The sequence below is a fragment of the Labeo rohita genome, chromosome 23, assembly GCF_022985175.1.
Source record: "Labeo rohita strain BAU-BD-2019 chromosome 23, IGBB_LRoh.1.0, whole genome shotgun sequence".
Classification (NCBI taxonomy): domain Eukaryota; kingdom Metazoa; phylum Chordata; class Actinopteri; order Cypriniformes; family Cyprinidae; genus Labeo; species Labeo rohita.
This window is the reverse complement of record NC_066891.1, coordinates 4,047,675-4,075,222: the sequence shown is the minus strand read 5'-3', so window position 1 is coordinate 4,075,222 and position 27,548 is coordinate 4,047,675. Positions and strand designations below refer to the sequence as shown.

The 27,548-nt window shown below is 32.0% G+C and overlaps 1 protein-coding gene across 3 annotated transcripts; it reads right to left on the bottom strand.

The window, feature by feature from the left end:
* On the bottom strand, nucleotides 1-27,548 carry podn (podocan). 3 transcript variants are annotated; one of them, XM_051095733.1, is made up of 10 exons: nucleotides 22,200-22,316; nucleotides 20,635-20,671; nucleotides 19,597-19,690; nucleotides 18,429-18,493; nucleotides 12,675-12,784; nucleotides 12,440-12,596; nucleotides 7,469-7,584; nucleotides 6,714-7,371; nucleotides 4,918-5,066; nucleotides 1-690 (listed from the first exon to the last, which is right to left on the bottom strand). In XM_051095733.1, the coding sequence occupies exons 1-10, from the start codon at nucleotides 22,262-22,264 to the stop codon at nucleotides 513-515; spliced, it is 1,629 nt and encodes a 542-aa protein (XP_050951690.1). In that variant the 5' UTR covers nucleotides 22,265-22,316; the 3' UTR covers nucleotides 1-512. The 3 variants fall into 3 exon arrangements, with proteins under 3 accessions (XP_050951690.1, XP_050951688.1, XP_050951689.1); XM_051095731.1 differs by lacking the exon at nucleotides 20,635-20,671 and adding an exon at nucleotides 27,404-27,548 and having other exon boundaries at nucleotides 6-690; nucleotides 22,200-22,568; XM_051095732.1 differs by lacking the exon at nucleotides 20,635-20,671 and adding an exon at nucleotides 27,280-27,426 and having other exon boundaries at nucleotides 7-690; nucleotides 22,200-22,568.

Sequence of the window (27,548 nt, the reverse complement as noted above, 5' to 3'; positions counted from 1 at the left end):
AATTTACAAAACTATCATATGACTTCACATAGAATAATGTTTTTCCATTAAAGTCTTCCTTTAAAGAAAAAAGACCCAGAGCCTTTTCTCTGGAGAAAGAAATTGTAATTTCGTAGCACAAAACAAGTTTTATGCATGTAAACACAAGCAATGAGCCATGACTGAGCGAACACCACAAAAACAAAAAATAAAAGACAACCATTACAATTTTCCGGCATCCTGCACCAGATATTAACGTATATGACTTTTGCTCTCTTACTATTGCATCCTATGACAAAATAAAGCCATATCTGTGATAAAGAAAGACAGAAATTAGTAGTAGCACAATTAGTATTTTCCTTTCTCATGTCTAAAATACTTCTCATGCGCTCAAATGTAATCTGAGTTCGGAAATAATCTGTCAGCAGCCACAATGCATTTATAATCTCAAACCGGTTGTCATTTGTATTTTATTTTGGTGTGAAGGAAAGTTCAGGGCATGATTTTTTAGGGCATAGTTTTCCATCTGTGACTCATGAATGTTTCTCCTCCTCTTCTGCATACGGTAACTCCTCCTCTACTTCCTCCACCTGCTCTCCTGCTTTGCCTCGGTTGGGAGAGATGTTACCGTGACCGATGTCCAACACCTGAAGCTTGGACAGGTGCGAAAAAGACTCTTCGGACACTGAGTGAACTGAGAGACGATTAAATCTGAGGGACAAAGAGAAACAGTTCATGCAAATGAAGCATCACACTGGCTGATTTTGAAGTCTAAATCCAGAAGCATTACAAGTGAAACCTGCAAATCAAATGCAATTTGAAAGACATTTTCAAGCATGCCATCTCATTTAGGTTTAGACGTCGAGTGGAGCAAATTCTCAGAAAAGATGAGTGCTTTCTTCCTGATACGTCACGTTCTCAAATCAAAGCAGGAGTTCAGCGAGGATGAGAAGCGTTCTACTCCGCACTGTTATAAATAGACTAGCTAGATAAAAAGTTACATTGACATGGGTTGTAATGGCTCAGGCATGTCCATTAAGAAACGTCCATCGAGTCCATGATGTCGTCCGTCCACTTGAGAAGAGCACAGAGCATTTTATTGACGCACATGAATCCATCTTTTTCAATTTCTTCCATCTTTTTTGTTTGACAGAGACTGTAGAGAGCGGACAGGACATGATGTGCGAGAGGAATCTGCCTCTCCCACGTGAGCATTACATTTGGGAATCAACTGGAAAATATCGCAATTGAACAATTTCTATTATGTTCAATGCCATTAATGCTTTTTGAACATCTGTGTACTTCTGCCAATGTGAAAAAACATTTTCATTTTTGGACAACCTCTATCCTTCATGTTGCTCCTGCAAAGCTGCATTGCTTTTTTTTTTCTTGAATGTTATAAAAGTCCTGAAATTTTATAGAATAAAGAACAATGTAGGTCTACACTGTTAAAAAAAAAAAACTCTATTAACTATAAAACACAATGCAATGAAGTGCAAAATTAAAAATATAGGTAAAACACCTGTAAAAAGAATCATCCTACATCCTAAATCAATAGTTTGAACTGGTTTTAGCAGTTTTTTTGTTAGATCAGCAGATTTTAGCCGTTTTTTTCCTAAATCGACTGGTTTTAGTTTTTTTTTTTTTTTTTTTAATCAACTGGTTTTAGCTGTTATTTATTTATTTATTTTTTTTTAGATCAGCAGATTTTTTATTTTATTTTTTTTTAAAAATCTGGTTTTAGCTAGTTTTTAGCTTTTTTGTTGTTTTTTTGTTAAATCAGCAGATTTTAGCTGGGCTTGTTTTTTCTCTAAATCAACTGGTTTTAGCTGAGATTTCAGTTGTTTTTTTTCTAACAACTAGTTTTAGCTGGTTTTTGTTAGATTGGCAGATTTTAGCTGTTTTTTTCCCCTAAATCCACTTTAATTTTCGCTAAATCAGTTAAATCACTTGGTATTAGCTGTTTTTTATTAAATCAGCAGGTTTTAGCTGGCTTAGCTGATTTTTAGGTTTTTTTTTTTTAAATAAACTGGTTTTAAGCTGTTTTTTATCAGCAGATTTTAGCAGATTTTTCTAAATCAAGTAGTCTAGTTTTAGCTGGTTTTTAGCTTTTTTTTCCCTAAATCAGCTCTTTTTTTGTTTTGTTTTGTTTTTTGGTTTTAGCTGGTTTTTGTTAAATCAACAGGTGTCAGCTGGCTTAGCTGGTTTTAGCTGAGTTTTTTCTTTGTGTAAATCAAATGGATTTAGTATTATTCAAAGTATGATACTATGGTGGCTACTGTGACTTTACTACACATATGAATTGTTATTTTAATGATAAATATTTTCTTAATAGTAAATATTTAGACACTGCTTCTCTAAGGTACAATTTTTTAAATCAACTTTTCATTGTTTTTTTTTTTTATTGCACCATACTGTATACTGGTGTCTTGAAATACTGTATACATATTGTTTCTATTATTTTATTATGTGCTACACAAAATGTATTGTTCTGACACAATGACCCATGTGCTAAAAAGTTGTCAAATGTTACATAAAAATAATGTTTATAATGTTAAAATATTAACATTATAAATATGTTAATATAAAAATAAATATGAAGATGAAATAACTACTATACAGAAGTGATTTGTTGTTCTGCGGTGGCACTAAACAGCATTAAAACACACAGCCAACACCGAAACTAGTTCAGTATCTGCGCTTCACGTGTTTCTGAAACCAATAATCAGGTCAAGATGAGAAAACTATTTTAAGAAATCAGTCCGTTCTTTCATTTGCTCCACATGCTCTCAGACTCTGTTTACAATCTGAACACTGTTACTGTATTTTTTAAGGGAAATGTTTTTTAGCTTATTTTTTAATCAACTAGTTTTAGCTGTTTTTTGTTAAAGCAGCAGATTTTAGCTAGGCTTGTTTTTTTTTTTTTTTTTCTTAAATCAGCTGGTTTTGGCTGGTTTTTATTATATTTATTTATTTGTTTATTTTGCTAAATCAGGAGATTTCAGCTGTTTTTTTTTTTTCTAAATCAACTAGTTTTAGCTGGTTTTTGTTACATCAGCAGATTTTAGCTGTTTTTTTCCCTAAACAAGTGGTTTTAGCCAGTTTTTAGTTTTTTTTTTTTTTTTTTTGTTTTGTTGGCTAAATCAGCTAAATCACTTGGTATTAGCTGTTTTTTAGCTGTTTTTTATTTATTTATTTTTTTTTTTTAAATAAAACCAGTTCATTTGGTTTTAAGCCGTTTTTTTTAAATGAGCAGATTTTAGCAGATTTTTCTAAATCAACTATTCTAGTTTTAGCTGTTTTTTGGCTTTTCGCCCCCTAAATCAGCTAGTTTCAGCTGTTTTTGTTTTTTTTGTCTTTTTTTGTAAATTAACTGGTTTTAGCTGGTTTTTAGCTGTTTTTTGTTACATCTGCAGAATTTACCTGTTTTTGTTCTAAATAAACTAGTCTTAGCTGTTTTTGTTATCAGCAGATTTTAGCTGTTTTTTTCTAAATCAACTGGTTTTAGCCAGTTTTTAGCTCTCTCTCTCTTTTTTTTTTTTTTTTTTTTTTTTTTGCTAAATCAGCTAAATCACTTGGTATTAGCTGGTTTTTGTTAAATCAGCAGGTTCCACCTGGCTTAGGTGGTTTTTAGCTGTGTTTTTTTTTTTTTTTTTTTTGCTAACTCATCTGGTTTTAGCTGTTTTTTGTTAAATCAGTGGGTGTTCGCTGGCTTAGCTGGTTTTAGCTGCTTCGTAGTAAATATTTAGACACTGCTTCTCTAAGGTACAATTTTTTAAATGTTCCATGTTTTTTTATTGCACCATAATGTATACTGGTGTCTTGAAATACTGTATACATACTGTTTATATTATTTTATTATGTGCTACACAAAATGTATTGTTCTAACACAATGACCCATTTGCTAAAAAGTTGTCAAATGTTACATAAAAATAATGTTTATAATGTTAAAATATTAAAATATAAAATATTATACAGAAGTGATTTGTTGTTCTGCGGTGGCACCTAAACAGCATTAAAACACACAGCCAGCACCGAAATTAGTTCAGTCTCTGTGCTTGTTTCTGAAACCAATAATCAGGCCAAGATGAGAAAACTATTTTAAGAAATCAGTCCGTTCTTTCATACCCTCCACATGCTCTCAGACTCTGTTTACAATCTGAACGCTGTTACTGTATGATTTTATGGGAAATGTTATCGCCTCATGTTATGTGGGAGTAAGCGCAGCTGTGAGAGCTTCAATATTGAGTTCATTACAGCAGAGCAGATCCAGCCGACCACAAAAACGACAGTTTCAGAAAACGAAACAAACAATAAAACCTCTAAGCTGAGGACTTGAATGATCACTCAGTAAGTGTGTTTACAGTATATGTACAACAAAATGCTGATAGCTATTAAAAATTAGGTCATTATGAAATCGAACAATGCAAAAAAAAAAAAAAAAGCATGTTTACATGAGACCTCAAACTCATCCGGTGTTTATCCAGTTTGGACACCAAAACAAACATTCAGTGTCTGCATGTGCTTCTGCATGTCTTAAGCAGTAAAGTGTGTTTGCACAATCTGGATAATAAACAAGTCTAAATGTGCTGTTCAGGTTTATCAAAGATAAATACGAAGCAGCACAATTTTTTTTCAATACTGATAATAATAGAAAATGGTTCGGCATATTAGAATGATTTCTGAATGATCATGTGACACTGAAAACTAGAGTAATGATGCTGAAAATTCAGCTTTGCATCACAGGAATTAATTACATTTTATAATATATTTAAATAGAAAACAGTTTTTTAAACTATAAAAAAAATTACTGTTTTTTTACTGTACATCCTGATCAAATAAAAGCAATCAAATTGTTTGAACTATCAACTAGTGAAAGGATGAAAAATGCACAGAAATGTGAGTGAAAAGACAAGAAGTGAAGGATCAGTGAGTCACCTGAGGAAGATGCTTTTGATGTTGGGTGTGTTAAGGAAGGCTGTGGCCGAAATGGAGCTGATTCTGTTGTTCTGCAGATGAAGGAACTCTAGAGACTCAGGCAGGTCAGAAGGAATGTGTGACAACATGTTGCCGGAGAGATCCAGCGTCTGAAACACACATAAAAGATATACATAAAAGAGATACGGCCAAGCCTTTGAAATGGGAAATTGGACTTTACGGTCCAACAGAATCTTTCCCTGGCTGGAAACAGCACTTACGAAATCATGCATTGAAAGAGGCGTGCTTCTTTTTATATCTTATCTTTTTCCCCCATGTAAGAGTGCTCTCTCTGTGATTAGATTTACTCCACAGGCAAAACAAAACAAAACAAAACAAAACAAAACAAAATAAAATAAAATAAAAAATGTATGAGGTCCACTTATAACATTAGTCAAGGTTATTAGCACAAAAACAGCTGAAATATAGTGATCTACCCCATTTTTATTTAAAATAAAATAAAACATATTTTTTATTTTATGGGGTCCACTTGACAAACTTTGCCCTATTTCTCTATATTTTTATTATTTATTATTTATTAAGAGCACAGAGTCTGCTTTTCTTATCAAGCTGATAAAAGAAAAACAAACTTACCCCACAGGCAGAATAAAATAAAATAAAATAAAATAAAATAAAATAAAATAAAACAATGAATTAATCGATATATAAAAGGTTTAAATAAAACTAAACTAATTAAACTGTAAAAATATATAAAATAATATGAAATAAAATATAAACAAAACAAATTATTTTCATTAAAAAACAAATACATTTTTTGAGGTACAAACCCATTTTTCTATATTTGTATTATTTATCAAGAGCACAGAGTCTGCTTTTCAAAACAAAATAAAATGAAATAAAATAAAATAAAGAAATAAAATAAAATAATAAATTAATCGACATATAAAAAGGATTAAATAAAAATAAAAAAAATTAAATGATAAAAATATATAAAATAATAAGAAATAAAATTATTTAAGAAACAAATTATTTTCATAATAAAATAAAATAAAATTAAATTAAATAATTTTTTGAGGTCCACTTTACAAACTTTAGCCCATTTTTCTATATTTGTATTTATCAAGAGCACAGAGTTTGATTTTCTTATCCAGCTGATAACAGAAAAACAAACTTACACCACAGGTAAAATAAATAAAATAAAATAAAATAAAATAAAATAATAAAACAAATAAAATTATAAAAAATTACAAAATAATATTAAATAAAATATAAACAAAACAATTTATTTTCACAAAATAAAATTATAAAATAAAACAAAATAACATAAAATACAAAAAATGAAATGGAAAAACTATATACAAAAAGATTAAATGAAATAAAACAAATAAAACGTTAATTTTATATATATATATATATATATATATATATAAAATGAAAGGCAATCAAATATTAAATTTAAAAGGAAATAATGAAATGAAAAAAAAAAACTATACAAATATATAAAATATTATAAAACAAAATAAAAATCATTTTTCATAAGGTCCACTTATAGTCGTTGTAATCTAGTTAACCACTTAAGAAACTTCACCCCATTTTTCCATACATTTATTATTCATGAGTTTGTCAGAATTTATCATGATTTATATTATCAGTAGTATTTTTACTGAAAAACTGAAAAATTCTCTAAGCTCTCTAAAATGCATTTGCACACATTCATTCATACATGGTTGCCACGTTTCGTTCTAATCATTAAAAGTAGAATCATAAACATTCTCGACTGACTGCTGATCTCTCACCGTGAGCGTGCTCAGCTCCTGCCAGGCTCCTTGGTAGATGGAGTTCAGCTTCAGCTGATTGTTGGTCAGGTAAAGCTCCCTCAGCGAACTCATTCCCATCAGAGCTCCTTCCGGTATCTCCACCATCTGATTGTCCTTCACCTTCAAAACCTGGAGGCTCTTGGGAAGTCCCAACGGCAGCGTCTGCAGCTTGTTTCCCGACAGATCCAGGGTCTCCAGGATCCGCAGCTTCCTGAAGGCCTCTCTGTGGAGCTTGGCGCTGGTGAGGCGGTTGTAGCTGAGGTTGAGCTCCGTCAGGGTGTAAAGCATGATCAGATCGTTGCGTCCGATCTCGCTGATGAGGTTGTGGAGCAGCATGAGGGTCTTCGCGCGGCGAGGAAGGCCACGGGGAACCCGCTCCAGAAGGTTGTTGTACATGTGGACCGTGTGGAGACGTTTGAGACCCTGGAAGGCGGCCGGATGGATGGAGCGAGAGCGGAGGCGGTTGTTGTGGAGGAGCAGGTACTCCAAGTTTCGGATGGGCGTCAAGGCGTTGACTGTGATGCTCTGGATTGAATTCTTCTCCAAGTGAAGCAGGATGAGATTTCGAGGAAGCCCGAGAGGAACCGTGGACAGGTTGTTATTGGACAAATCCAGATATTCCAGACTGTTCAACTGACTGATGAGAAAAGGCAGGAGAGTTTCCATTAGCTACAGCTCAGGTGGGGTTTTTACAAGAGCGAAGCTGTGCAGAAAATTATGTGCGTCATGCTGACCTGAAGGTCTCGTTGTCCATGCCGTCGTTACTCAGGAAGTTGTTTTGCAGGTAAAGTTCTCGAAGATGGAACAAATTATCAAATGCACCTGCGGGAATCTTCTCCAACTTGTTGTTCTGCATGAAAACAGATAAACAAACAATCGCATTAGCAATTGATAGATGTTTCTTTTGTGTTTCAGAGGTGTGCTTTGAGGCAAATATGTCATTATGTTTTTAGATTTTACTTTTTTGAATTAGTTTTTAATGGTTTGTTCATCTAACATATCATGCTAGGTTTAATGTCAACGAACCATTTGCCATTATTGATAATCTTATTTAATTAAACAAATATGGTGCTTTAAGACTAGTCAATGCATTGGTTTTGACATTTTCAAAATATCTATGAAATTTAAAAGATAGAATTCAATTTGATTTTCAATAAATAATTAATTTAAAACAAAACAAAATTAAATAAAATGTAAAAAAAAAATAATTTAAAAATATTTTTTTTAATTATAAAATAAACAAAAATATAAAAAAATATTTTAAAAAGTTACAAAATATATGTAAAATAAAAAATAATGAAATTAAATAAACTATTAAAAATAAAGTTAAATAAAACTATAAGACCAAAAATGAAATGAAAAACTATAAAAATATATTAAATATTATGCTGTAAAATATAAACCAATTTTAGTTCTACAGCACTGTACAACATACAAACCAACCAACCTAAATAAATAAATAAATAAATAAATAAATATGTAAAACTTAACTGCAAGCTATTAAACAAACACATTTAGTAATCACTAAAATTATGATCATCATTATTATTATAGTATGAAAAAAAGGTTAAATACTTATTTTACAATCTGCTACTGAGAAAAAAGTATGAAGCCGTTTCTTATTAGTGCACAGAAAGTGCTCAACCCAACATGTGTTCTTGCCATAATATATCATTTAACCTTTTAATTCAGTACTATATGAAGGAAAAGTTGTCTTTTTTATAAATTTAAAATATAAAATGTCAATATAAAACATAATAAATAAGACAATATAAAAATGTCTTATTTTTATATTTTATAAAATATAAAAATAGTCTGCTTTTCTTATCCAGCTGATAACAGAAAATGTGTGTGTCAAATGAATTTTTTTTTCTCCACTTATAACATTAAGTCAAACTTACCCCAGAGGCAAAATAAAATAAAATAAAATAAAATAATTTTATGAGGTCCACTTGACAAACTTCACCCATTTTTCTATATATGTATTTAATATTTATTATTCATTAAAAGCGTAGGGTCTGCTTTTCTTAACCAGCTGATAACAGAAAATAATATAAAAATAACAGAAAATGATAACAGAAAATAATATCAAATAAAATATAAACAAAATAATTTATTTTCATTAATTGTTTTTTATAAAAATCTAAAATAAACATAGAAAATTGTATATATATATAAAATAAAAAATAATGAAATGAAAAACTATAAAAATATATAAAACATTATGTTGTAAAATATAAACCTACAAACCAACCTAAATAAATAAATAAATAAATAAATAAATGTAAACCTTAACTGCAAGCTATTAAACAAGCAAATTTAGTAATCACTATAATCATTATGATCACTGTTATTATAGCATGAGAAATGGTTAAATACTTCTTTTGAAATCCGCTACAGAAAAAAAAAAAAGTTTAAAAAAGTTTCTTATTAAGCGTTCAAGTGCTTATGAAAGTGCTCAACCCAAAGGGCCAAAACTTTGACATAATATAATTTTACCATTTAATTCAGTACTAAATAGGCAAAAACAATTAACTGGTTAAATACAGATTTAGAGTCATAACAAGAAATAGTGTAATAGCGATGATACTGTTTTTTGAAATCAAATCTTTGCACAGTTATGACAGGAAACACTGGCATCTAACAATGCCTTGGGAAAAACAGTTGTAAAAAATATAGCATATACATAAACCCAAATGTGACATAAAACAGTTATCAAATAAATGTCATATTCTGTGTCCTAAACTCTCAGAAAAAACTGGTGTGTCACATTTTAGAGCGCTCAATGCAAACTGGGAAAGAATCTGTATGTGTGTAAAATTATTCAGATGTAACCCCCTGTAATATACAGTTACAGGTACATTTATTTTGTAATTAGATTACGTAATGCTATTACATGTAACTGGAATCGTGAAACCTCTAGTCAAGACAACTGTAAGTTTGACATTAACAATGAGACAATCACATTATAACACAGCATATTTGTATGAAACAAGACTGTCAGTGTCGTGCATGGATGAGATTTGAGAGCTGAACCAGAAGAAGCAGGAGGGAATCGGGGGGGAACTAATCATTTTTGTTTCTCACTATTTATTTTTGGCTGCATTGCAATGACTTTCTAATTCGGACTGTGATCAAAGATTGCATATGGGGACGTGCTTAGGGAATTTGGCAATTGAAAATACCGCATTTAAATTCAATTCTGCAAATGTACAAAACGACATGAATAAAAATGAGTTCATTTGGCTGAAAGAAAATTTAAAGATCCAAGTCACTAATTTGCAAGCTGCTCTCAGGTCATTCTAGCAGATTGAACAAAAAACCCGGAATAAACTTGGCGGCTATATTTGCAATGTATCTGGCCCAACTCAAAAATGTCAAAAAATGCTTTCCAAAGTCACATCAATACATATACACAAAATCTGACGTGAATGGTCTCATAAGTGTTGTTTATTATGCTAAAATGGCACTAAATAGCATATTTCAGATTGGTCAAATTTGAGTCTCAAGACACTTTAAGCTTCTGACTTCACCAATTGGCAATTAGCTCTTTCATTTAGAGACAGGACCAATTTCCAATTCACATTAATAGTAATATAACTGAACCACCTTATACAGTTTTTGGTTTAATGTAAAAGACAATGGGTCTCAAAGGTGTCAAGAAGACACAAAACTCACTAAAAGGAGCCCAAAATAGAGACCCAAACCACATTAAAAACCCAAAACTAGGCAAACAGAAGAGTTCAAAAGATGAAACTACCCAGCTGACAAAATATGTTCTTTAGAATGTTTTCTGAATGTTCTATGAACATTTCAAACGTCCAGTTTTTTGTTTTTGTTTTTGTTTTGTTTTTTTGTAAGGGAACATTCCATTTTAGAATTTTGCAAACATTATAGAAATGTTACTTTTGAATGTTCTTTGAACGTTCTGAAGTAGTAACATTTAAAAACTGTTAGATGAACGTCCAACTGTAACGTTTCAGAAGTTCCATTAACAATGTATAAAGGTTAATAAAAATGTTCTAAGAACATTTTGGTAACATTTAATTAAGTTATCAAAATGTTATTTCTCAATGTTCTAAATCTGAATGTTCAAAATGTCCAGTTTTAAACTCTTTTCTTTTTCTTTCTTTTTTTTTTTTTTTTTAAATAAAATAAAATTAAATTAAATGACATGAAAATGTTAAAAAATGACATGGAAAAACTACATATAAAAAAGACGAAACAACAAATAAAATAATAATAATCACAGATAAAATAATATGAAATAAAATGTACACAAATGTACACAATTTATTTTCATAAAAATAAAATACCAAATAAACAGAAAAAAAAATAAACAGAAATAAATAATAAAAATACTTATAAAAATATTTTTTAAATATTACTACAATAAAAATCGTTAGATGAACAGCCAACTAAAATGTTTCAGAAATAAAATGTTCCATTAACAATGTATAAAGTTTAACAAAAATATGTTCTAAGAACATTTTAGTAACATTTAATTAAGTTATTAAAATTTCATTTCTGAATGTTCTCTGCGTGTTCAAAATATCCAGTTTTGAACTTTTTTGAAAATAACATTAAATATTAAAAAATGACATGAAACACTACATATAAAAAAGGTGTAATGATAACAACAAATACTACTACTAATAATAAAAGATAAAATAATATGAAATAAAATATAAACAAAATGCATTTTCATTAAAATAAAATATAAAATAAACTATAAAATATAATATAATAAATATAATAAAATATAATAAAATTAAATTAAATACACTAGAAAAATAAAAAAAAAACATGAGATGAACATCCAACTAAAATGTTTCAGAAATAAAATGTGAAATTAACAATGTATAAAGTTTAACAAAAATATGTTCTAAGAACATTTTGCTAATACGTCATCAAGTTGAAAATGTAATTTATGAATGTTCTCTGAATGTCCGGAGTTTTGAACTTTTTTCTTGTTTTTGTTTTTTTTAATAAAATAAAATAAAATAAAAATATAAAAAACTAAATCAAAAACTACATATAAAACGATTAAATATAACAAATAATAATAATAATAATAATAATAATAATAACAGATGAAATAATATATAAACTAAATAATTAATTTTCATAAAAATAAAATTAAACAAAATATAGTATACATATAAAAATTAAAAAATATTTTACAATTATTACTAAACTAACTAAAATGTTTCAGAAAGGTTGTTTTAAAACGTTGTTTTAACATAAAAAAAAAAGAATTCATTTCAGAAAGAAAATGAATGATATAAATGATGTTTTTGTGCTAATGTTTTGAGAGACATTAAGGGACAAACATTAACGTTTGTTCATAACTTTGAGAGAACCTTGCCAGAACTGTGAGTGATCGTGGATTCTAATTGGTGGAGGAGAATAAGGGGGAGGAGACAATAGCTGTTAAATAGTGAGAGTGCAATCGGTCTCTCGTAACAATAGCTGATGCTTTTTTCAGTTCAAAACTCGCTGTTCCTCGCACAGAACTATCTATAGCTACAGATAATTAGAAATATAATACATATGTACCACTTTTATGGTGCTTTTTGTGAAAAAAATATCCCTTTAGACTTTTTACAATGCATATTTGTGTTTCACAGAAGAATGAAAATGGCTGTACATGATGACTGCACTTGCATTTATTCTTCCTTAAATTAGCCTCGCGGTGGTCTTACCTTCAGGTGTAGGCGAAAGAGGGCAGTGGGCAGACCCTTGGGGACATAACGGAGGAAATTACTGGACATAATGAGGATCTCAAGGTTGTCTGATCCATTAAACATGTTCTCTGGCAGACCAGCATCTGTTAGCTTGTTGTTATGGAGATACACTGACCTGAAGAACACAGCACACCATTAACACTAAGTCACAAAGCAACATACAAACCATGTCGAAAGAGCGTTTTGGGCTTACTTCAGAGCAGGCTTCTGGCCAAACGTGTTGGGGAAGATTTTAGTGAGCTGGTTGGCGGCGAAATCGGCGCTGACCAAAGAGGGAGGGAGGTGTCTGGGAGCTGTTGTGAGCTGCGAACAAGTTTGAAGGATAATGTAGAAACAAGTCGGTCATTACGGCCAAAAGAACACAATGTAGTGGAATGGATTAATTACAAGGATTGTTAATGATTAAATAAATGCATGGACATGAAGGACTGATCCGAGCTGAACAAGCAAAGCTACAGTTTTGAGTTGGTAAAAATGAATGTTTTTAAAAGAAATATCTTCTACTAACCAAAGCTGCATTTATTTCAATAAAAGTACAATAAAAACAGTAGAACTGTAAAATATTATTGCAGTTTAAAATAAGTTTTCGGCTTGAATAAAATTTAAAATGTAATTTATTCCTGTGATGCAAAGCTACATTTTCAGCATCATTACTTCAGTCTTCAGTGTCATATGATCCTTCAGAAATCATTCTAATAGGCTGATTTGCTGTTTAACAAACATTTTTTTATTATCATCAATAATTAAACCAATTTTTTCAGGATTCTTTGATGAATAGAAAGATCCAAAGAGCAGCATTTATCTGAAATAAAAAGCTTTTGTAACATTTTACACTATACCATTCAAAAGCTTGGAGTCAGTATAATTTATTTATTTATTTTATTTCAGAAATTAATACTTTTATTTAGCAAGGATGCTTTAAATTCATCAAAAGTGACGCTAAAGACATTTATAATGTTACAAAAGATTTCTATTCCAGATAAATGCTGTTCTTCTGAAGTTTCTATTTATCAAACAAACCCGAAAAAAAAAAATCTACTCATCTGTTTTCAACATAATAATAATAATAAATGTTTTTTTAGCAGCAAATCAGAATATTAGAATGATTTCTGAAGGATCATGTGACTGGAGTAATGAAGCTAAAAATTCAAAATCACAGGAATAAATTTCATTTTGAAGCATATTAAAATAGAAAACAGTTATTTTAAATAAAAAAAATATATATCAGTTTTACTGTTTTCACTGTACTTTGGATCAAAAAAATGCAGGCTTTGTGAGCACTTCTTTCAAAACATTAAAAATCTTACTGTTCAAAAACCTTTGACTAGTAGTGTAAATGTCTCTACTGTCATTTTTTTTTTATCAATTTAATGCATCAATGCTAAATAAAGGAATTCATTTCTATTTTATTTATTAATTCAAAGCTACATTTTCATTAGTGCTCCTTCTGCACAAAATTCACAAAAAAGTCACAAAAAAGGACATCAATGCAGCACTGTGAGGTAAAATAGCAGTAACTTGGAAATTCCCCAAGTGATTTCAATGCTTTTTTTTCTTGCTTCAGTATGATGTTAAAAAAAGGAAAGAAAGCATTGTACCCAGGCACCACTAAGAAAAAAAAATCTCACACTATTGCATTGAAAACCCTAGATCTCCATTGTTATGCAACTCTAACATACTTCAAGGAGAAATATTTTCTGTTCTATTAAAAAAAAAAAAAGCAAAAGAAATTTTACAGCAAAAGAAAGATTCCATTCAGAGCTCAAGGAAGTCATGAACCAGCTGCTAAAAGAGCTGAAATGTGTTGTGCCTTTATACTGTGACTTTTCCTTTTAGTGCTGCGACCAAGGCCTCTAAGATTGAAGAGGCCATCCAAAGATCCTTCTGAGCATAACAGTGTGTACTCAACAGACAAAAAAAAAAAGATAATATGAGCGGTGAGAGGTGAAAAAAGATATGCGACATGCTACAGTTACTTAGCTGCAAGATCACATTTATAGTGGTGTCATCTGTCATATGCGGATATTAAACTATTTTCAGTAATGTGGTTTAATTATGTGTTGCATATCAAGATTTCATTTCTGCTCACAGTACTTGGGTCACTTCAGCATGCATGAAGTATTTCTTCCACAGTTTTGTCTCTCAGGTTAATTAGTGTCATGGTGGAGTAACCAAGCCAAACATTCACATCAGTGCTTATGTTTCTGCCATTTGCTTTGGCTTTCATCGGTGCATCTTTGTCATGCTTTTCCAGCAGGACGGTGAGATTACACAGGCCAGTGTCAGATAAAATCTCTGTAGGATCTCTTTCTCTTGCCGTTATCCTTTTTTAAGTCCATCAGCTACAAATCTGTCCAGCGCACACTCTGGAGGTCGCCGGGACTGTTTTAGCTCCCGCCGCCTGGCGCGCACAGCTGGGTGATTAATGGGGAAAGCTGGCACGGTACATCCAGAGAGCATGTGTGCACGTTAAAGCCTTGCCATCGCTGTTACCAGCTGGCATAAGAACAATCCACAGCACTGATGGAACGAGGGATTGAAGGGAGCTGAGCAGCCACGACCGTGCCGCTCGCGCCAAACTGGCTGCCAATAACAGAACACGACCGACTGTCTCTTGACCAACATAAACATGAAACTCCAGCTCCCACCAGTCAGCGTTAAACAGAGTTGGGAAAGGCTTCAGTCTTGGAAAACCAATGTTACCGAGTCACTCTCAGGGGCCATGACCGAAACTCTACATTTTAGAGGTTTTATTTGTTGAGACGCAACTAATTCTGCTTTTTTTTTTTTTAGTTTATGTAAAGTGTGCACCTTTGCCAACACAAACGTTGCAGTTTAATCGCACCACGGCAAGTCTGAATACAGGATAAATAGAAAGACAAAATGCTGAAACATTAAAAATGATGGGATCTCAAATGTGTTCCAGATATAAATGATTATTTACATTATACGCATACTAAGTGATCATAAGCACCACTTTCACCAGCTAGACGACAAAACAGGTGCAAATCTCACAAAACTAGACTAAACTAACAACCATATACCCAGCTAACAGAAAAACGTTCTGGGAACGTTCAGTGTACCTATTACGTCACAAAAAAAATTATTTCTGAATGTTCTCCAAGTGTTCAAAATTTAAATGTTTTAAAAACATTTTCTGCACTCTAAAAAATGCTGGGTTGAGCCTGCTGGGTCATTTTATTGGGTTGTTTTTACCATTTTTTTTAGCCAGGTGCTGGGTAGTTTTTCTGCACTCTAAAAATGCTGGGTTATTTTTTAAAACCCAAATGCTGGGTTCAGCCCGCTGGGTCATTTAATTGGGTTGTTTTTAATATTTTTGCTGGGTAGTTTTTCTGCACTCTAAAAAATGCTGGGTTATTTTTTTAAAACTCAAATGCTGGGTTCAGCCTGCTGGGTCATTTAATTGGGTAGTTTTTCTGCACTCTAAAAAATGCTGGGTTATTTTTTTTAAAACTCAAATGCTGGGTTGAGCCTGCTGGGTCATTTTATTGGGTTGTTTTTACCATTTTTTTTAGCCAGGTGCTGGGTAGTTTTTCTGCACTCTAAAAATGCTGGGTTATTTTTTAAAACCCAAATGCTGGGTTCAGCCCGCTGGGTCATTTAATTGGGTTGTTTTTAATATTTTTGCTGGGTAGTTTTTCTGCACTCTAAAAAATGCTGGGTTATTTTTTTTAAACTCAAATGCTGGGTTCAGCCTGCTGGGTCATTTAATTGGGTAGTTTTTCTGCACTCTAAAAAATGCTGGGTTATTTTTTTTAAAACTCAAATGCTGGGTTGAGCCTGCTGGGTCACTTAATTGGGTTGGTTTTAATATATTTTTACCCAGGTGCAGGGTAGTTTTTCTACACTTTAAAAATGCTGGGTTATTTTTTTTTAAACCCAAATTCTGGGTTGAGCCTGCTGGGTCACTTAATTGGGTAGTTTTTAATATCTTTGCTGGGTAGTTCTTCTGCACTCTAAAAAATGCTGGGTTATTTTTTTAAAACTAAAATGCTGGGTTCAGCCTGCTGGGTCATTTTATTGGGTTATTGTTTTAATATTTTTACCCAGGTACTGGGTAGTTTTTCTACACTCTAAAAAAAATGCTGGGTTGAGCCGGCTGGGTCATTTTATTGTTTATTTTATATATTTATATAATTTTTCTGCACTCTAAAAAAAATGCTGTTTTTTTTTAACCCAAATGCTGGGTTGAGCCTGCTGGGTCATTTAATTAGGTTGTTTTTAATATTTTTATCTAGGTGATGGGTAGTTTTTCTACACACACAAAAAAATGCTGGGTTATTTTTTTTTAAACCCAAATGCTGGGTTGAGCCTGCTGGGTCACTTAATTGGGTTGGATTTAATATTTTTACCCAGGTGCTGGGTAGGTTTTCTACACTCTTAAAATGCTTGATTATTTTTTTTAAAACCCAAATGCTGGGTTGAGCCTGCTGGTCACTTAATTGGGTTGGTTTTAATATATTTTTACCCAGGTGCAGGGTAGTTTTTCTACACTTTAAAAATGCTGGGTTATTTTTTTTTAAACCCAAATTCTGGGTTGAGCCTGCTGGGTCACTTAATTGGGTTGTTTTTAATAGTTCTACCCAGGTGCTTGGCAGTTTTTCTGTGCTCTAAAACATGCTTTAATTTATTTTGATGTTAAAAAAATGCTCTCTAATCTCATTACTGTTTGTTTATGGGCAGATTATGGAGTCAGTCACAACATCTTTCAGCTACGAGCGAAACATGAGGAGGCGGTCTGAGGTTAAAGTTCCCCTGACAACAGCAGCCCATCACCGACTCAGATTTCAGCGACAGACCGGCATGAGAATTAGCACTAGTTTGGAAACAAATGATTACAGAGAATGGTTGAATAAACTTAAATTGATATGCTACTTGTAAATGCTCTGTTTTATATTTCTAAACTGCTTGTTAAATGAGTTTAAATGTATGTAATATTGTAAACTATGCTGTATTCACTTAAATAAATTAAATTTGACTTATATTTTTGTTTATGAATGTTCTTTCTTAATAATAAAGGTTCATCTTTTGATTATTGTTGTTGCCTCTATAATTCTGTTTGTAATTTTTCATTTCAAGCCCATTTTAAGCCTGCAATATAATCATTTTTAAACAATAGGTGATTTAAATAAAACAGCCCAGCATGTTGGGTAAAAACATTTAACCCAACCAGCTGGGTCAACATAACCCAGCATGTGTTCTGTCCAATATTTACCCAGCACTGGGTTGCCAAATAACCCAAGTTTTTTTAGAGTGTGGGTCCTATGACTGTTAAAAGAACATTCCATTTTGTAATTTTGCAAACATTATAGGAACAAAAGTTCCATGAATGATGCATAAATACTACTTTGAACCAACATTCTATTAATATTACTGGAAGAATGTTTGTTCATATCTTTAATAGAACCTTGCCAGAATGTTAACCAAAGTTCTGAGAATGTTCCCTAGCTGGGTAGCATTATGCTGACAAGCATTGAGAATGCATTAGCAATGCCCTGGCAACTACTCCAGCCTCTTGGCAATCAGAAAATGAGGGGATATAAAGTCTAAATTTAGATGCAAAAATAACTGTTATCATACGACCATACACATTTACATGAATATCAGAATGATGAAAAAAAGGACTGAACTATGCTGGAATCATAACAAAGGTAATTTGCAAAGTCTCAAAGGTACAGAAAAAACAACTAATTTGGGTGGAAAAACAGTGATGGAAAACTAAAAACAACGGATTTGCAAATCCTTCCTTAAGATTATATATGGACTTCAGAGAGAAAGAAAAATGCTACAAGAATGTAGGTTACAACCTCATTAAACACAAATCATAAAAACTTTACCCTCTGAGCCTGTGATCTGCACTCAAGTCAGTGAATAAAAGGAGAGTGAGTGAGAGATCAGAGTTTGAGAATAAACATCGATGACTCACCTTATTATTTGCCAAGTATAAATAACTCAGTCTTTCCAGAATATGAAACCCTTCATCGTCAAGGCCTGCAAGCACGCACACACACACACGTTATTGCTTGACATGCTTCACATACCTTCATTTCATGTTTCATTTCAAGGTTTAATAATGTTCTATAGGCTATATATACATAAACACATACTCTACCATTTAAAAGTTTGGAGTTGGTAAGATTTTTGCTCACCAAGGCTGCATGTATTGAATCAAGGATACAGTAAAAACAGTAATATTGTGAAAAATATATCACAATTTCAAATAACTTTTTGATTTGAATATGTTGTAAAATGTAATTTATTCCTGTGATGCAAGGCTGATTTTTCAGCATCATTACTCCAGTCTCTATAAATCATCCATTATAAATCATTCTAATATGCTGGTTTGCTGCATATTTTATATTTTCATACTACATATTTTTGTGGAAACTGTATTACATTTTGTTTTTTAGGATTCTTTTATGAATAGAAAGTTCAACAGAACCCCCCTTATTTGAAATGGAAATCTTTTATAACATTATAAATGTCTTTACTGTCACCTTTGATCAATTTAATGCATCCTTGTTGAATAAAAGTAATAACCTTTAAAAAACAATACATTATTAGAACAGTGGCACACAAACAGGGAATAGTTTGTTCACTATTCAGTTGTTCCTTTACTTTAGACCACATAGCATGGCGTTTGACATCAACATCAATTTCGGCCTGTTTCTCACCCAGATCAATCATATGACTTTAAAAGACTTGGAACACACAAGTCAACTTCAAATGCTGCTTTTTGTCCTGTTTTTAGCTTGACAGATATATACGTGGAACAGCATGTGTGTTTCAGCAACTTCAGAGTGAGTAAATAACAACAGGATTTTCATTTTTGGCCGCACTACTGCTTTCAACGAAAGCAATCTGACGTTTCTGGCGATTTATTGGAAAAAAAAAACATTTCCATTTCAAACAGGCATGTTGACCACACATGCAGGAAAGAGTGCGATCCAAGCCCAGCAGCTCTTTCAGCACTCTTCCCTTCTGCATCCCTCCATCCTGCTCTCTTTCTCTCTCACTCATCCTGACCCTCTGTAACAGATTATTCTGTGCTGTTTTCAGCCGCTGTCCTCCGCTGACCCCCTCATCAGCCGTACCTTGTGTCGTGAGCCGGTTGTTCTGTAGGTTTAGGGTCTCCAGCTGCTGAAGACGTGACAGATGCTCCAGCGTGACCTCTGTGATTTGGTTATTCTGGGACAGAAGAGAAAAACAAATCACATTTTACCCTATGAGGCCTACAGTAGCACATAAAGACACATATCAACACGATCAAAACATTGCTAAAAAAATACTTTTGCACACAATCCACTACATGCCTTCTTTTAGCTGACTGATATTTATGTCATTTTAAGTAAGTAGTCTGATATACTGTTATTAAGTTCTTACTGATTTACATGACGATCAGAATTTCTTCGCTTTTTGGCCATATATCAACACCTGCACCAAAATGCATATTTTTGCTCAGCTTGGACCTCTGAATAAAATTGAGGCGTTTTCTCCCTCCATATTCTCACTATATTATATGTGACCCTGGACCATAACCAATTTTTTTTTTAAATTGCAAGCTGAATAAATAAGTTTCCATTGATGTATGGTTTGTTAGGATAGGACCGTATTTGGCTGAAATACAACTATTTGAAAGTCTGGAATCTGAGGGTGCAAAAAAAAAAATAAAAAATAAACATATTGAGAATATCGGCTTTCAAGTTGTCCAAATGAAGTTCTTAGCAATGCATATTACTAATCAAAAATTAAGTTTTCATATATTTACGGAAGGAAATTTACAAAATATCTTAAAGGAACATGACCTTTACTTAATATCCTAATGATTTTTGCCATAAAAGAAAAATCCATAATTTTGACCCATACAATGTATTTTTGGCTATTGCTACAAATATACCCGTGCTACCTAAGACTAAGGTTTTGTGGTTCAGGGTCACATATTATATTAGCCATAAAAGCCTGATGTATCATATGATGCTCAACAAAAAACTCATATGCCAACTTTTCTTTTAGATATTTTGTCTAAAGTTTCCATAAACTGTTCCATTGCAATAAATCAGATTTTTCTGATTATCATTTCATATGTCAGGCTTTAAAGGGGTTGAAGGGAGAGTCTATCATCATTTACTCACCCTCATGTTGTTCCAAACCCGTACAACTTTCTTTCTTCTGTGAAACACAAATGGAGATGTTTAGCAGAACGTCCCGGCTGCTGTTTTCTATACAATGATAAAGGTTATATAAATAGGAATGGATGCTTTCAAGTTCAAAAATGACAAAAAAAAGCGCTATAAAAATGGTTCATAAGCTATATTTTAAGTCTTCTGGAGCCATAAAATAATTTAGTTTGTTTTCAAATCATTATTTTTTTTATATTTAGACTATCACATCATTATCAGTTAGCAGACCGTTAATCATTTTTAAAAAAATTAAGAATTATAAATTATTTTAGTCAAAGTGTCAGTTTCTCAAAGGTTCCAGAATTTTTGTGCAAATCTAATGAATAATTACATCAAGTTTGTTTTGAATTACATCTACATTTTTTATGAGGCAAAGTTGTTTATTCAAAACGCCTTACAAATTAAGAACATCACAAAGTACGATAATTATTAGTGTGATTACTATTAATTACCTTAAATTTAACCATTAAACCTGGTTACAATACAACCACCCTTCATATATATTATTAGTGAACAATGATATGATTTTCATCTGTTTATTACAAAACGCTATCATGGCATCAAAAGAAGTGAAATATAGTATGAACTACTGTTATAGTGCATTTTATTGTCATTTTTGAAATTCAACAGCCTCATTATGAAAAAGAAAATGGACATTCTGCATTCTGTCTTCATTTGTATTCCATAAAACAATAAAAGCATACAGGTTTGTAATAACAAGAGGGGCATACACACACAAACACAGCTAATGCTTGGAATAATTTACATTTTTTATGCTTTTTAAAAATAAGAAACAGTAATATTGTGAAATGTTATTACAAATAAAATTTTAAATATATTTTTCAATTTATTTATTGTTCAGCAAGGATGGATTAAATTATAAAAAGTGACAATACAGGCATTTATAATGTTACAAAGGATTTTTATTCTATTTCTGTTCAAATAAATAGTGTTCTTCTGAACTTTTCATTCATAAAATTATCCAGAAAAATATATATATATTTTTAAACACTGATAATAATAACAAATCATTATTAATAATAGTGTACCAAATCAGCATGATTTCTGAAAGATCATGTGACAATGAAGACTGGAGTAATGATGCTGAAAATTCAGCTTTGCATCACAGGAATAAATTACATTTTACAATATATTCACAAAATAGACATTTTGAATTGTAAAAATGTTTCACACTAAATTACTGTTTTTACTGCATTTTTTATCAAATAAATGCAGCCTTGGTGAGCATAACACACTAACACACACACAAAAACTATTCTAAAATATGTCTGGTAGTACATGCAAAATTTGTTTTTAAATGAGTGACAATTTTGATTTATGAATTAATTTTTTCTGATGAAGAAGAGCAGACTTCCCAACTCTTACATCCCAAGCATTTCAGATACTTACAGTTGAGTTGATCATCTCCGAGTTTATCACCACATAAACAAGAAGCAAAATATTCAGGAAATGTATGCATGAGGAAGCAGTTAGAATCTGCAAACAAACCCACGCACCTGCAGGGACAGCTGACGGGTCTCTTCTGATAAATCCTGTGGGAATTCAGTGAGACTGACTCCATTACAGTCCACCGCTCCCTCCCCGCTGCAGCTGCATTTCTCCGGACAAGATATCTGTAGCTCCACATTTTTCACTGTTCCAGATGGGTCCTCCACCTCTACGCCCTCCTTATCCAGCTTTAGGTCTGTTTCCGCCTGACCTCGAACCAGAGTCCAGCCCAGCAGAACCAAATAAAGCAGCTCCAGCAGGCCACGCCAATGACCCATTGCTTCGGGGCCTTAGTGCTTTCACTCGGGCCAAACGAGATCTGAAAACCCTCTTCTGACTCTGAATGCTGTTTACTGATCCAGCTAGAAACTTGTGACCTGTAATTCAAAAGAATTAGGACTTTCTGGATCACTAAGTCACTTTGTTAAAAACAAGGCATAAACGAACAAAAAGCTTTCCAAAAATAAAGGGAAAAACACAAATAAAATCTTCCAACATCTTAATTATTTCTCAAAGACTGCCATGAGCTTCAAAAGAGATCTTAAACTATCCGAAGAAAGCAAAACCTGCACTTAAAAGTAAAAGATCTTAATATGAACTCAAATATTTTACATCAAATATATCGAACAACAAATTATTAACACTAGCAAAAACAAAAATTTGCTCTTATACGAGAAATATAAGGTTTCCTGAGCTATGAAATGAGCCACTTATGAGCATTTTTCCAAGTTTGTTTTTCACATTTTGGCCAGAATTGAAGGTTTAAAGCTAAAAATGCCTTAATGCTGAAATTGTTTCTAACAAGCATGCAGCTTTTCACTTTTTAAGATGTTAATTGATGGACTGGAGTGGTGTGGAGTACTTGTGGATTGCTGTGATGTTTTTATTAGCTGTTTGGACTCTCATTCTGACGGCACCCATTCACTGCAATGGATCCATTGGTGAGCAAGTGATGTAATAAGTGATTATTTATCAGACATGCAGCTTTTCACTTTTTAAGATGTTTACTGATGGACTGGAGTGGATTATTGTGATGTTTTTATTAGCTGTTTGGTCTCTCATTCTGACGGCACCCATTCACTGCAATGGATCCACTGGTAAGCAAGTGATGTAATAAGTGATGATTTATCAGCATTTAACGAAGAAACAAAGTCACCTAAGATTTTGGATGGTCTGAGGTAAGGACAATTTTAGCAAATTTTCATTTTGGAGTGAACTAGTCCTTTAATTTCTTATTTATTTATTTGTTTTAAATAAATCGTTTTAACACATTTTGGCTAGAAGTAAAGGTTTAAAGCTAAAAACGCCTTAATGCTGAAATTGTTTCTAACAAACATGCAGCTTTTCACTTTTTAAGATGTTAATTGATAGTCTGGTGTGGTGTGGAGTACTTGTGGATTGCTGTGATGTTTTTATTAGCTGTTTGGACTCTCATTCTGATGGCACCCATTCACTGCAATGGATCCATTGGTGAGCAAGTGATGTAATAAGTGATTATTTATCAGACATGCAGCTTTTCACTTTTTAAGATGCTAATTGTTGGTCTGGTGTGGTGTTTATTACTTGTGGATTATTGTGATGTTTTTATTAGCTGTTTGGTGTCTCATTCTGACGGCACCCATTCACTGCAATGGATCCATTGGTGAGCAAGTGATGTAATAAGTGATTATTTATCAGCCTTTAACGAAGAAACAAAGTCACCTAACCTTTTGGATGGCCTGAGGGAAGGACAATTTTAGCAAATTTTCATTTTGAAGTGAACTAGTCCTTTATTTATTCATTTGTTTAAATAAATCATTTTAAATTTGTTTTAAATTATTTTAATGTTTTAAATTTTGTTGATACAGGAGATTCTTATTATTTTGCACATTAGCAAACAGCCATGTATTACAGCAATTACTATGGTGCTCCAAATGATAATGTGGTTTATTTCGCCTCAGTAAATAAACACAGCTCTGGGTTCATCCACCAAGTGTAAGCAATATTAAACCCCTGATTCCAGAGCAGCTTTGTCCAACGCATTCATACAAACCCCCACATTCCATATCAGAAGCCCAGTTTCCCAAAGTCCTACTAAGGAATTGGAAGGAAAATGAATGAGAAAAAAATACTGGAATGAGTTCCAACAATCACAAACAGGTGTCTAACATAAACATGGTTCACATAGGTGCGAGAGCTGGAAGAGCTTGACTGAAAAGGGTGCTTGGGGGAAAAGACCTAGAAAAATCTCAGTGAGGAAAGAACACTCTCACAGCAGCTCCAATGTTATTTTAGTATTATTATCTTTTCTAACTGATCGGACTGTCTGTATTCCTAAAAATGCAATTAAAACTCAGAAAAATCCCATAGACGTACATTTTACGGAATGTTCAAATGAGCCAAGACTACTCAAACTCCAACTGACAAACATTCAAAATTCAACAATTCAAATGTAAAAATTTAAAACTGTAAATTTTAAATTGCTATCTATCTATCTATCTATCTATCTATCTATCTATCTATCTATCTATCTATCATCTTTCTATCTATCATCTGTCTATTGTTCTTTCTGTCTATCTATCTATCTATCTATCTATCTATCTGTCATCTTTCTATTGTTTTTTCTTTCTATCTATCTATCTATCTATCTATCTATCTATCTATCTATATATCTATCTATCTATCTACATCACAATAAGGTGAACTATACTTTTACGTTTTTTAAACTGTAGCAGAAGGTATCGTTCTGTCTGTCTATCTATCATCTGTCTATTGTTCTATCTATCAGCTGTCTATCTGTCTATCTATCTATCTATCTATCTATCTATCTATCTGTCTGTTTGTCTGTTGTTGTCTATATCTATCTATCTATCTATCTGTTGTTGTCTATCTATCTATCTATCTGTCTGTCTGGTTGTCTATATCTATCTATCTATCTATCTATCATCTTTCTATCTATCATCTGTCTATTGTTCTTTCTTTCTTTCTATCTATCTATCTATCTATCTATCTATCTATCTATCTATCTATCTATCTATCTATCTATCTATCTATCTATCTATGTGAGGAAAGAAAGAACACTCTCACAGCAGCTCCAATGTTATTTTAGTATTATTATCTTTTCTAACTGATCGGACTGTCTGTATTCCTAAAAATGCAATTAAAACTCAGAAAAATCCCATAGACGTACATTTTACGGAATGTTCAAATGAGCCAAGACTACTCAAACTCCAACTGACAAACATTCAAAATTCAACAATTCAAATGTAAAAATTTAAAACTGTAAATTTTAAATTGCTATCTATCTATCTATCTATCTATCTATCTATCTATCTATCTATCTATCTATCTATCTATCTATCTAGCCAGCCAGCCAGCCAGCCAGCCAGCCAGCCAGCCAGCCAGCCAGCCAGCCAGCCATCCACACTGTAAAAAAAAAACAGTCATCTTAAAATAATTTGTTACCCTGCTGCCTTAAAATTTTAAGTTCAGTCAACTAAAATAGGATTAGTCAACTTGAAATGTTAAGTTGTACTAAGTTTGGTGAATCAACTCAAATATTTAAGTTGTCACTTAGCACAACTTAACATTTTAAGTTGACTCAACAAATTGTTTTTACAGTCAAAGCAACATAGCAAGTTTGTCTTCAAAAATCGAGTTTATACTATGTAGTTTATTAACATTTTGAATTAGCTTTTATTTTTGTTTTAAGTTTAGCAATTTTGTAATTTTTATAATAATACTACTAATAATAATAGTATGCGCACGCACGCACGCACACACACACACACACACACACACACACACATATACATATATATATATATATAGTATAATTATAATTTTGGTCAGGCTTTCTCAAGGCAACATAAAGTCAAAAATCTAGTTTATACTATTTTATTATTATATTTATATTAATTTTATTTTTTAATTTTTATTTTATTTTAGTTGTTTATTTAGTTGTAGCAATTTTGTATTTTTTATAATAATAATTTTATATATATGAGTGTGTGTGTGTATGTATGTATGTGTATTGTTTTTTTTTTGTTTTTTTTTTTACAATTTTTTTAATATAGTATAACTATAACAGCTTTTTTATAAATTCCTTTTTAGCTTCAATTTATTTCTGTTTTAGTTTTAGTAATTTTAGTATGCCAGTTATTTTAGTTAGTTTTAAAGGCAACATTTCTAATTTTAGCATTTTTGTGTAATATTTACATTTTATTTCAGCTTCATTTCAATTAATAAAAATTATTTCAATGTTTCAGTTAACTATAACAGCACTGCTCCAACCCGCACATTAACTGTCATTTTGCCAAGTACATGTTCCAACATAATTTTTGTACAACGTCCTAATCAAACAAGCATAGTTGTAATTGTATTCCCAACCAAAACCATTAACTATAGTTTGATGTGAACATTGTTCAATCTTGACCCCTAAAATTTAATAGGAATTCCAGTAACAAAAAGGACGCTGATCCAGGAACATGTTCTACTTGGCAAAATGATAGTTAGCACAACGAAATATCGATTTCAGTGACTCATCACAGTCATAGCAGGCAGTTAATATGCAGCGAGGTCCAACAGAGACCACATTAAATTTAAAACCAAGAAATGTTCTGATGTAAAATGCAATCTTAAAAATAAAGGTTGGCATTTAGGATTTCATAAAAAAACCTTTAACAAAAACTTAAAAACAACCTTTAACATGCAAAGAAAAGCTTAAAAAGAATGCAAAAAAAAAAAAAGCTTTTTTTTTTTTTTCAAACCTTTGGACTATGCTATACATATTTAATGCTCAACTTCTTTGCCAAACAATAAAATCATCATATTAATGCAGGAAATGTCATTTCTAAGAGAAAAACAGATAATCTGTTCACGCTTTCTATAAAGTTCAGTGTTATGTAACACTGACTGTAATTCAAGAACATCATCCTCAGGTCAGATATTAAAACATACGGTAGTATGAAAAACACATGAGTCCAGAAAACCTCAAACACACCTGTTTAACATCAAAAACAGCTGGAATCAGTTCACATGCTCTGGGAAAACTGAATGGATCGTAAGGAAAACAGCATGTATGCGAAGTATAAATGTATAAATTCATACCTCCGCTGCTTCTAAAAGTATCCAACAGAGTTAAAGCCAAAGTCCAGTGTATGAAAGCTTCCTAAAACAGCCTAAACACATCATAAGATCAGCAGCGCTGGAGAGACACGGTCAGCTGTATTACCTTCCAAATGTGTGAAGAGCCAGAGAGGGAGAGAAGGCAGAAGAGGAAAGAGGAAAGTGGTGTCGCCAAAAAATTAACGTCTTCTGTTCCTCTCGCAAACAAACTTTTCCATGGTTGTAGTTGAAATATGAGGCTGGTATGGATT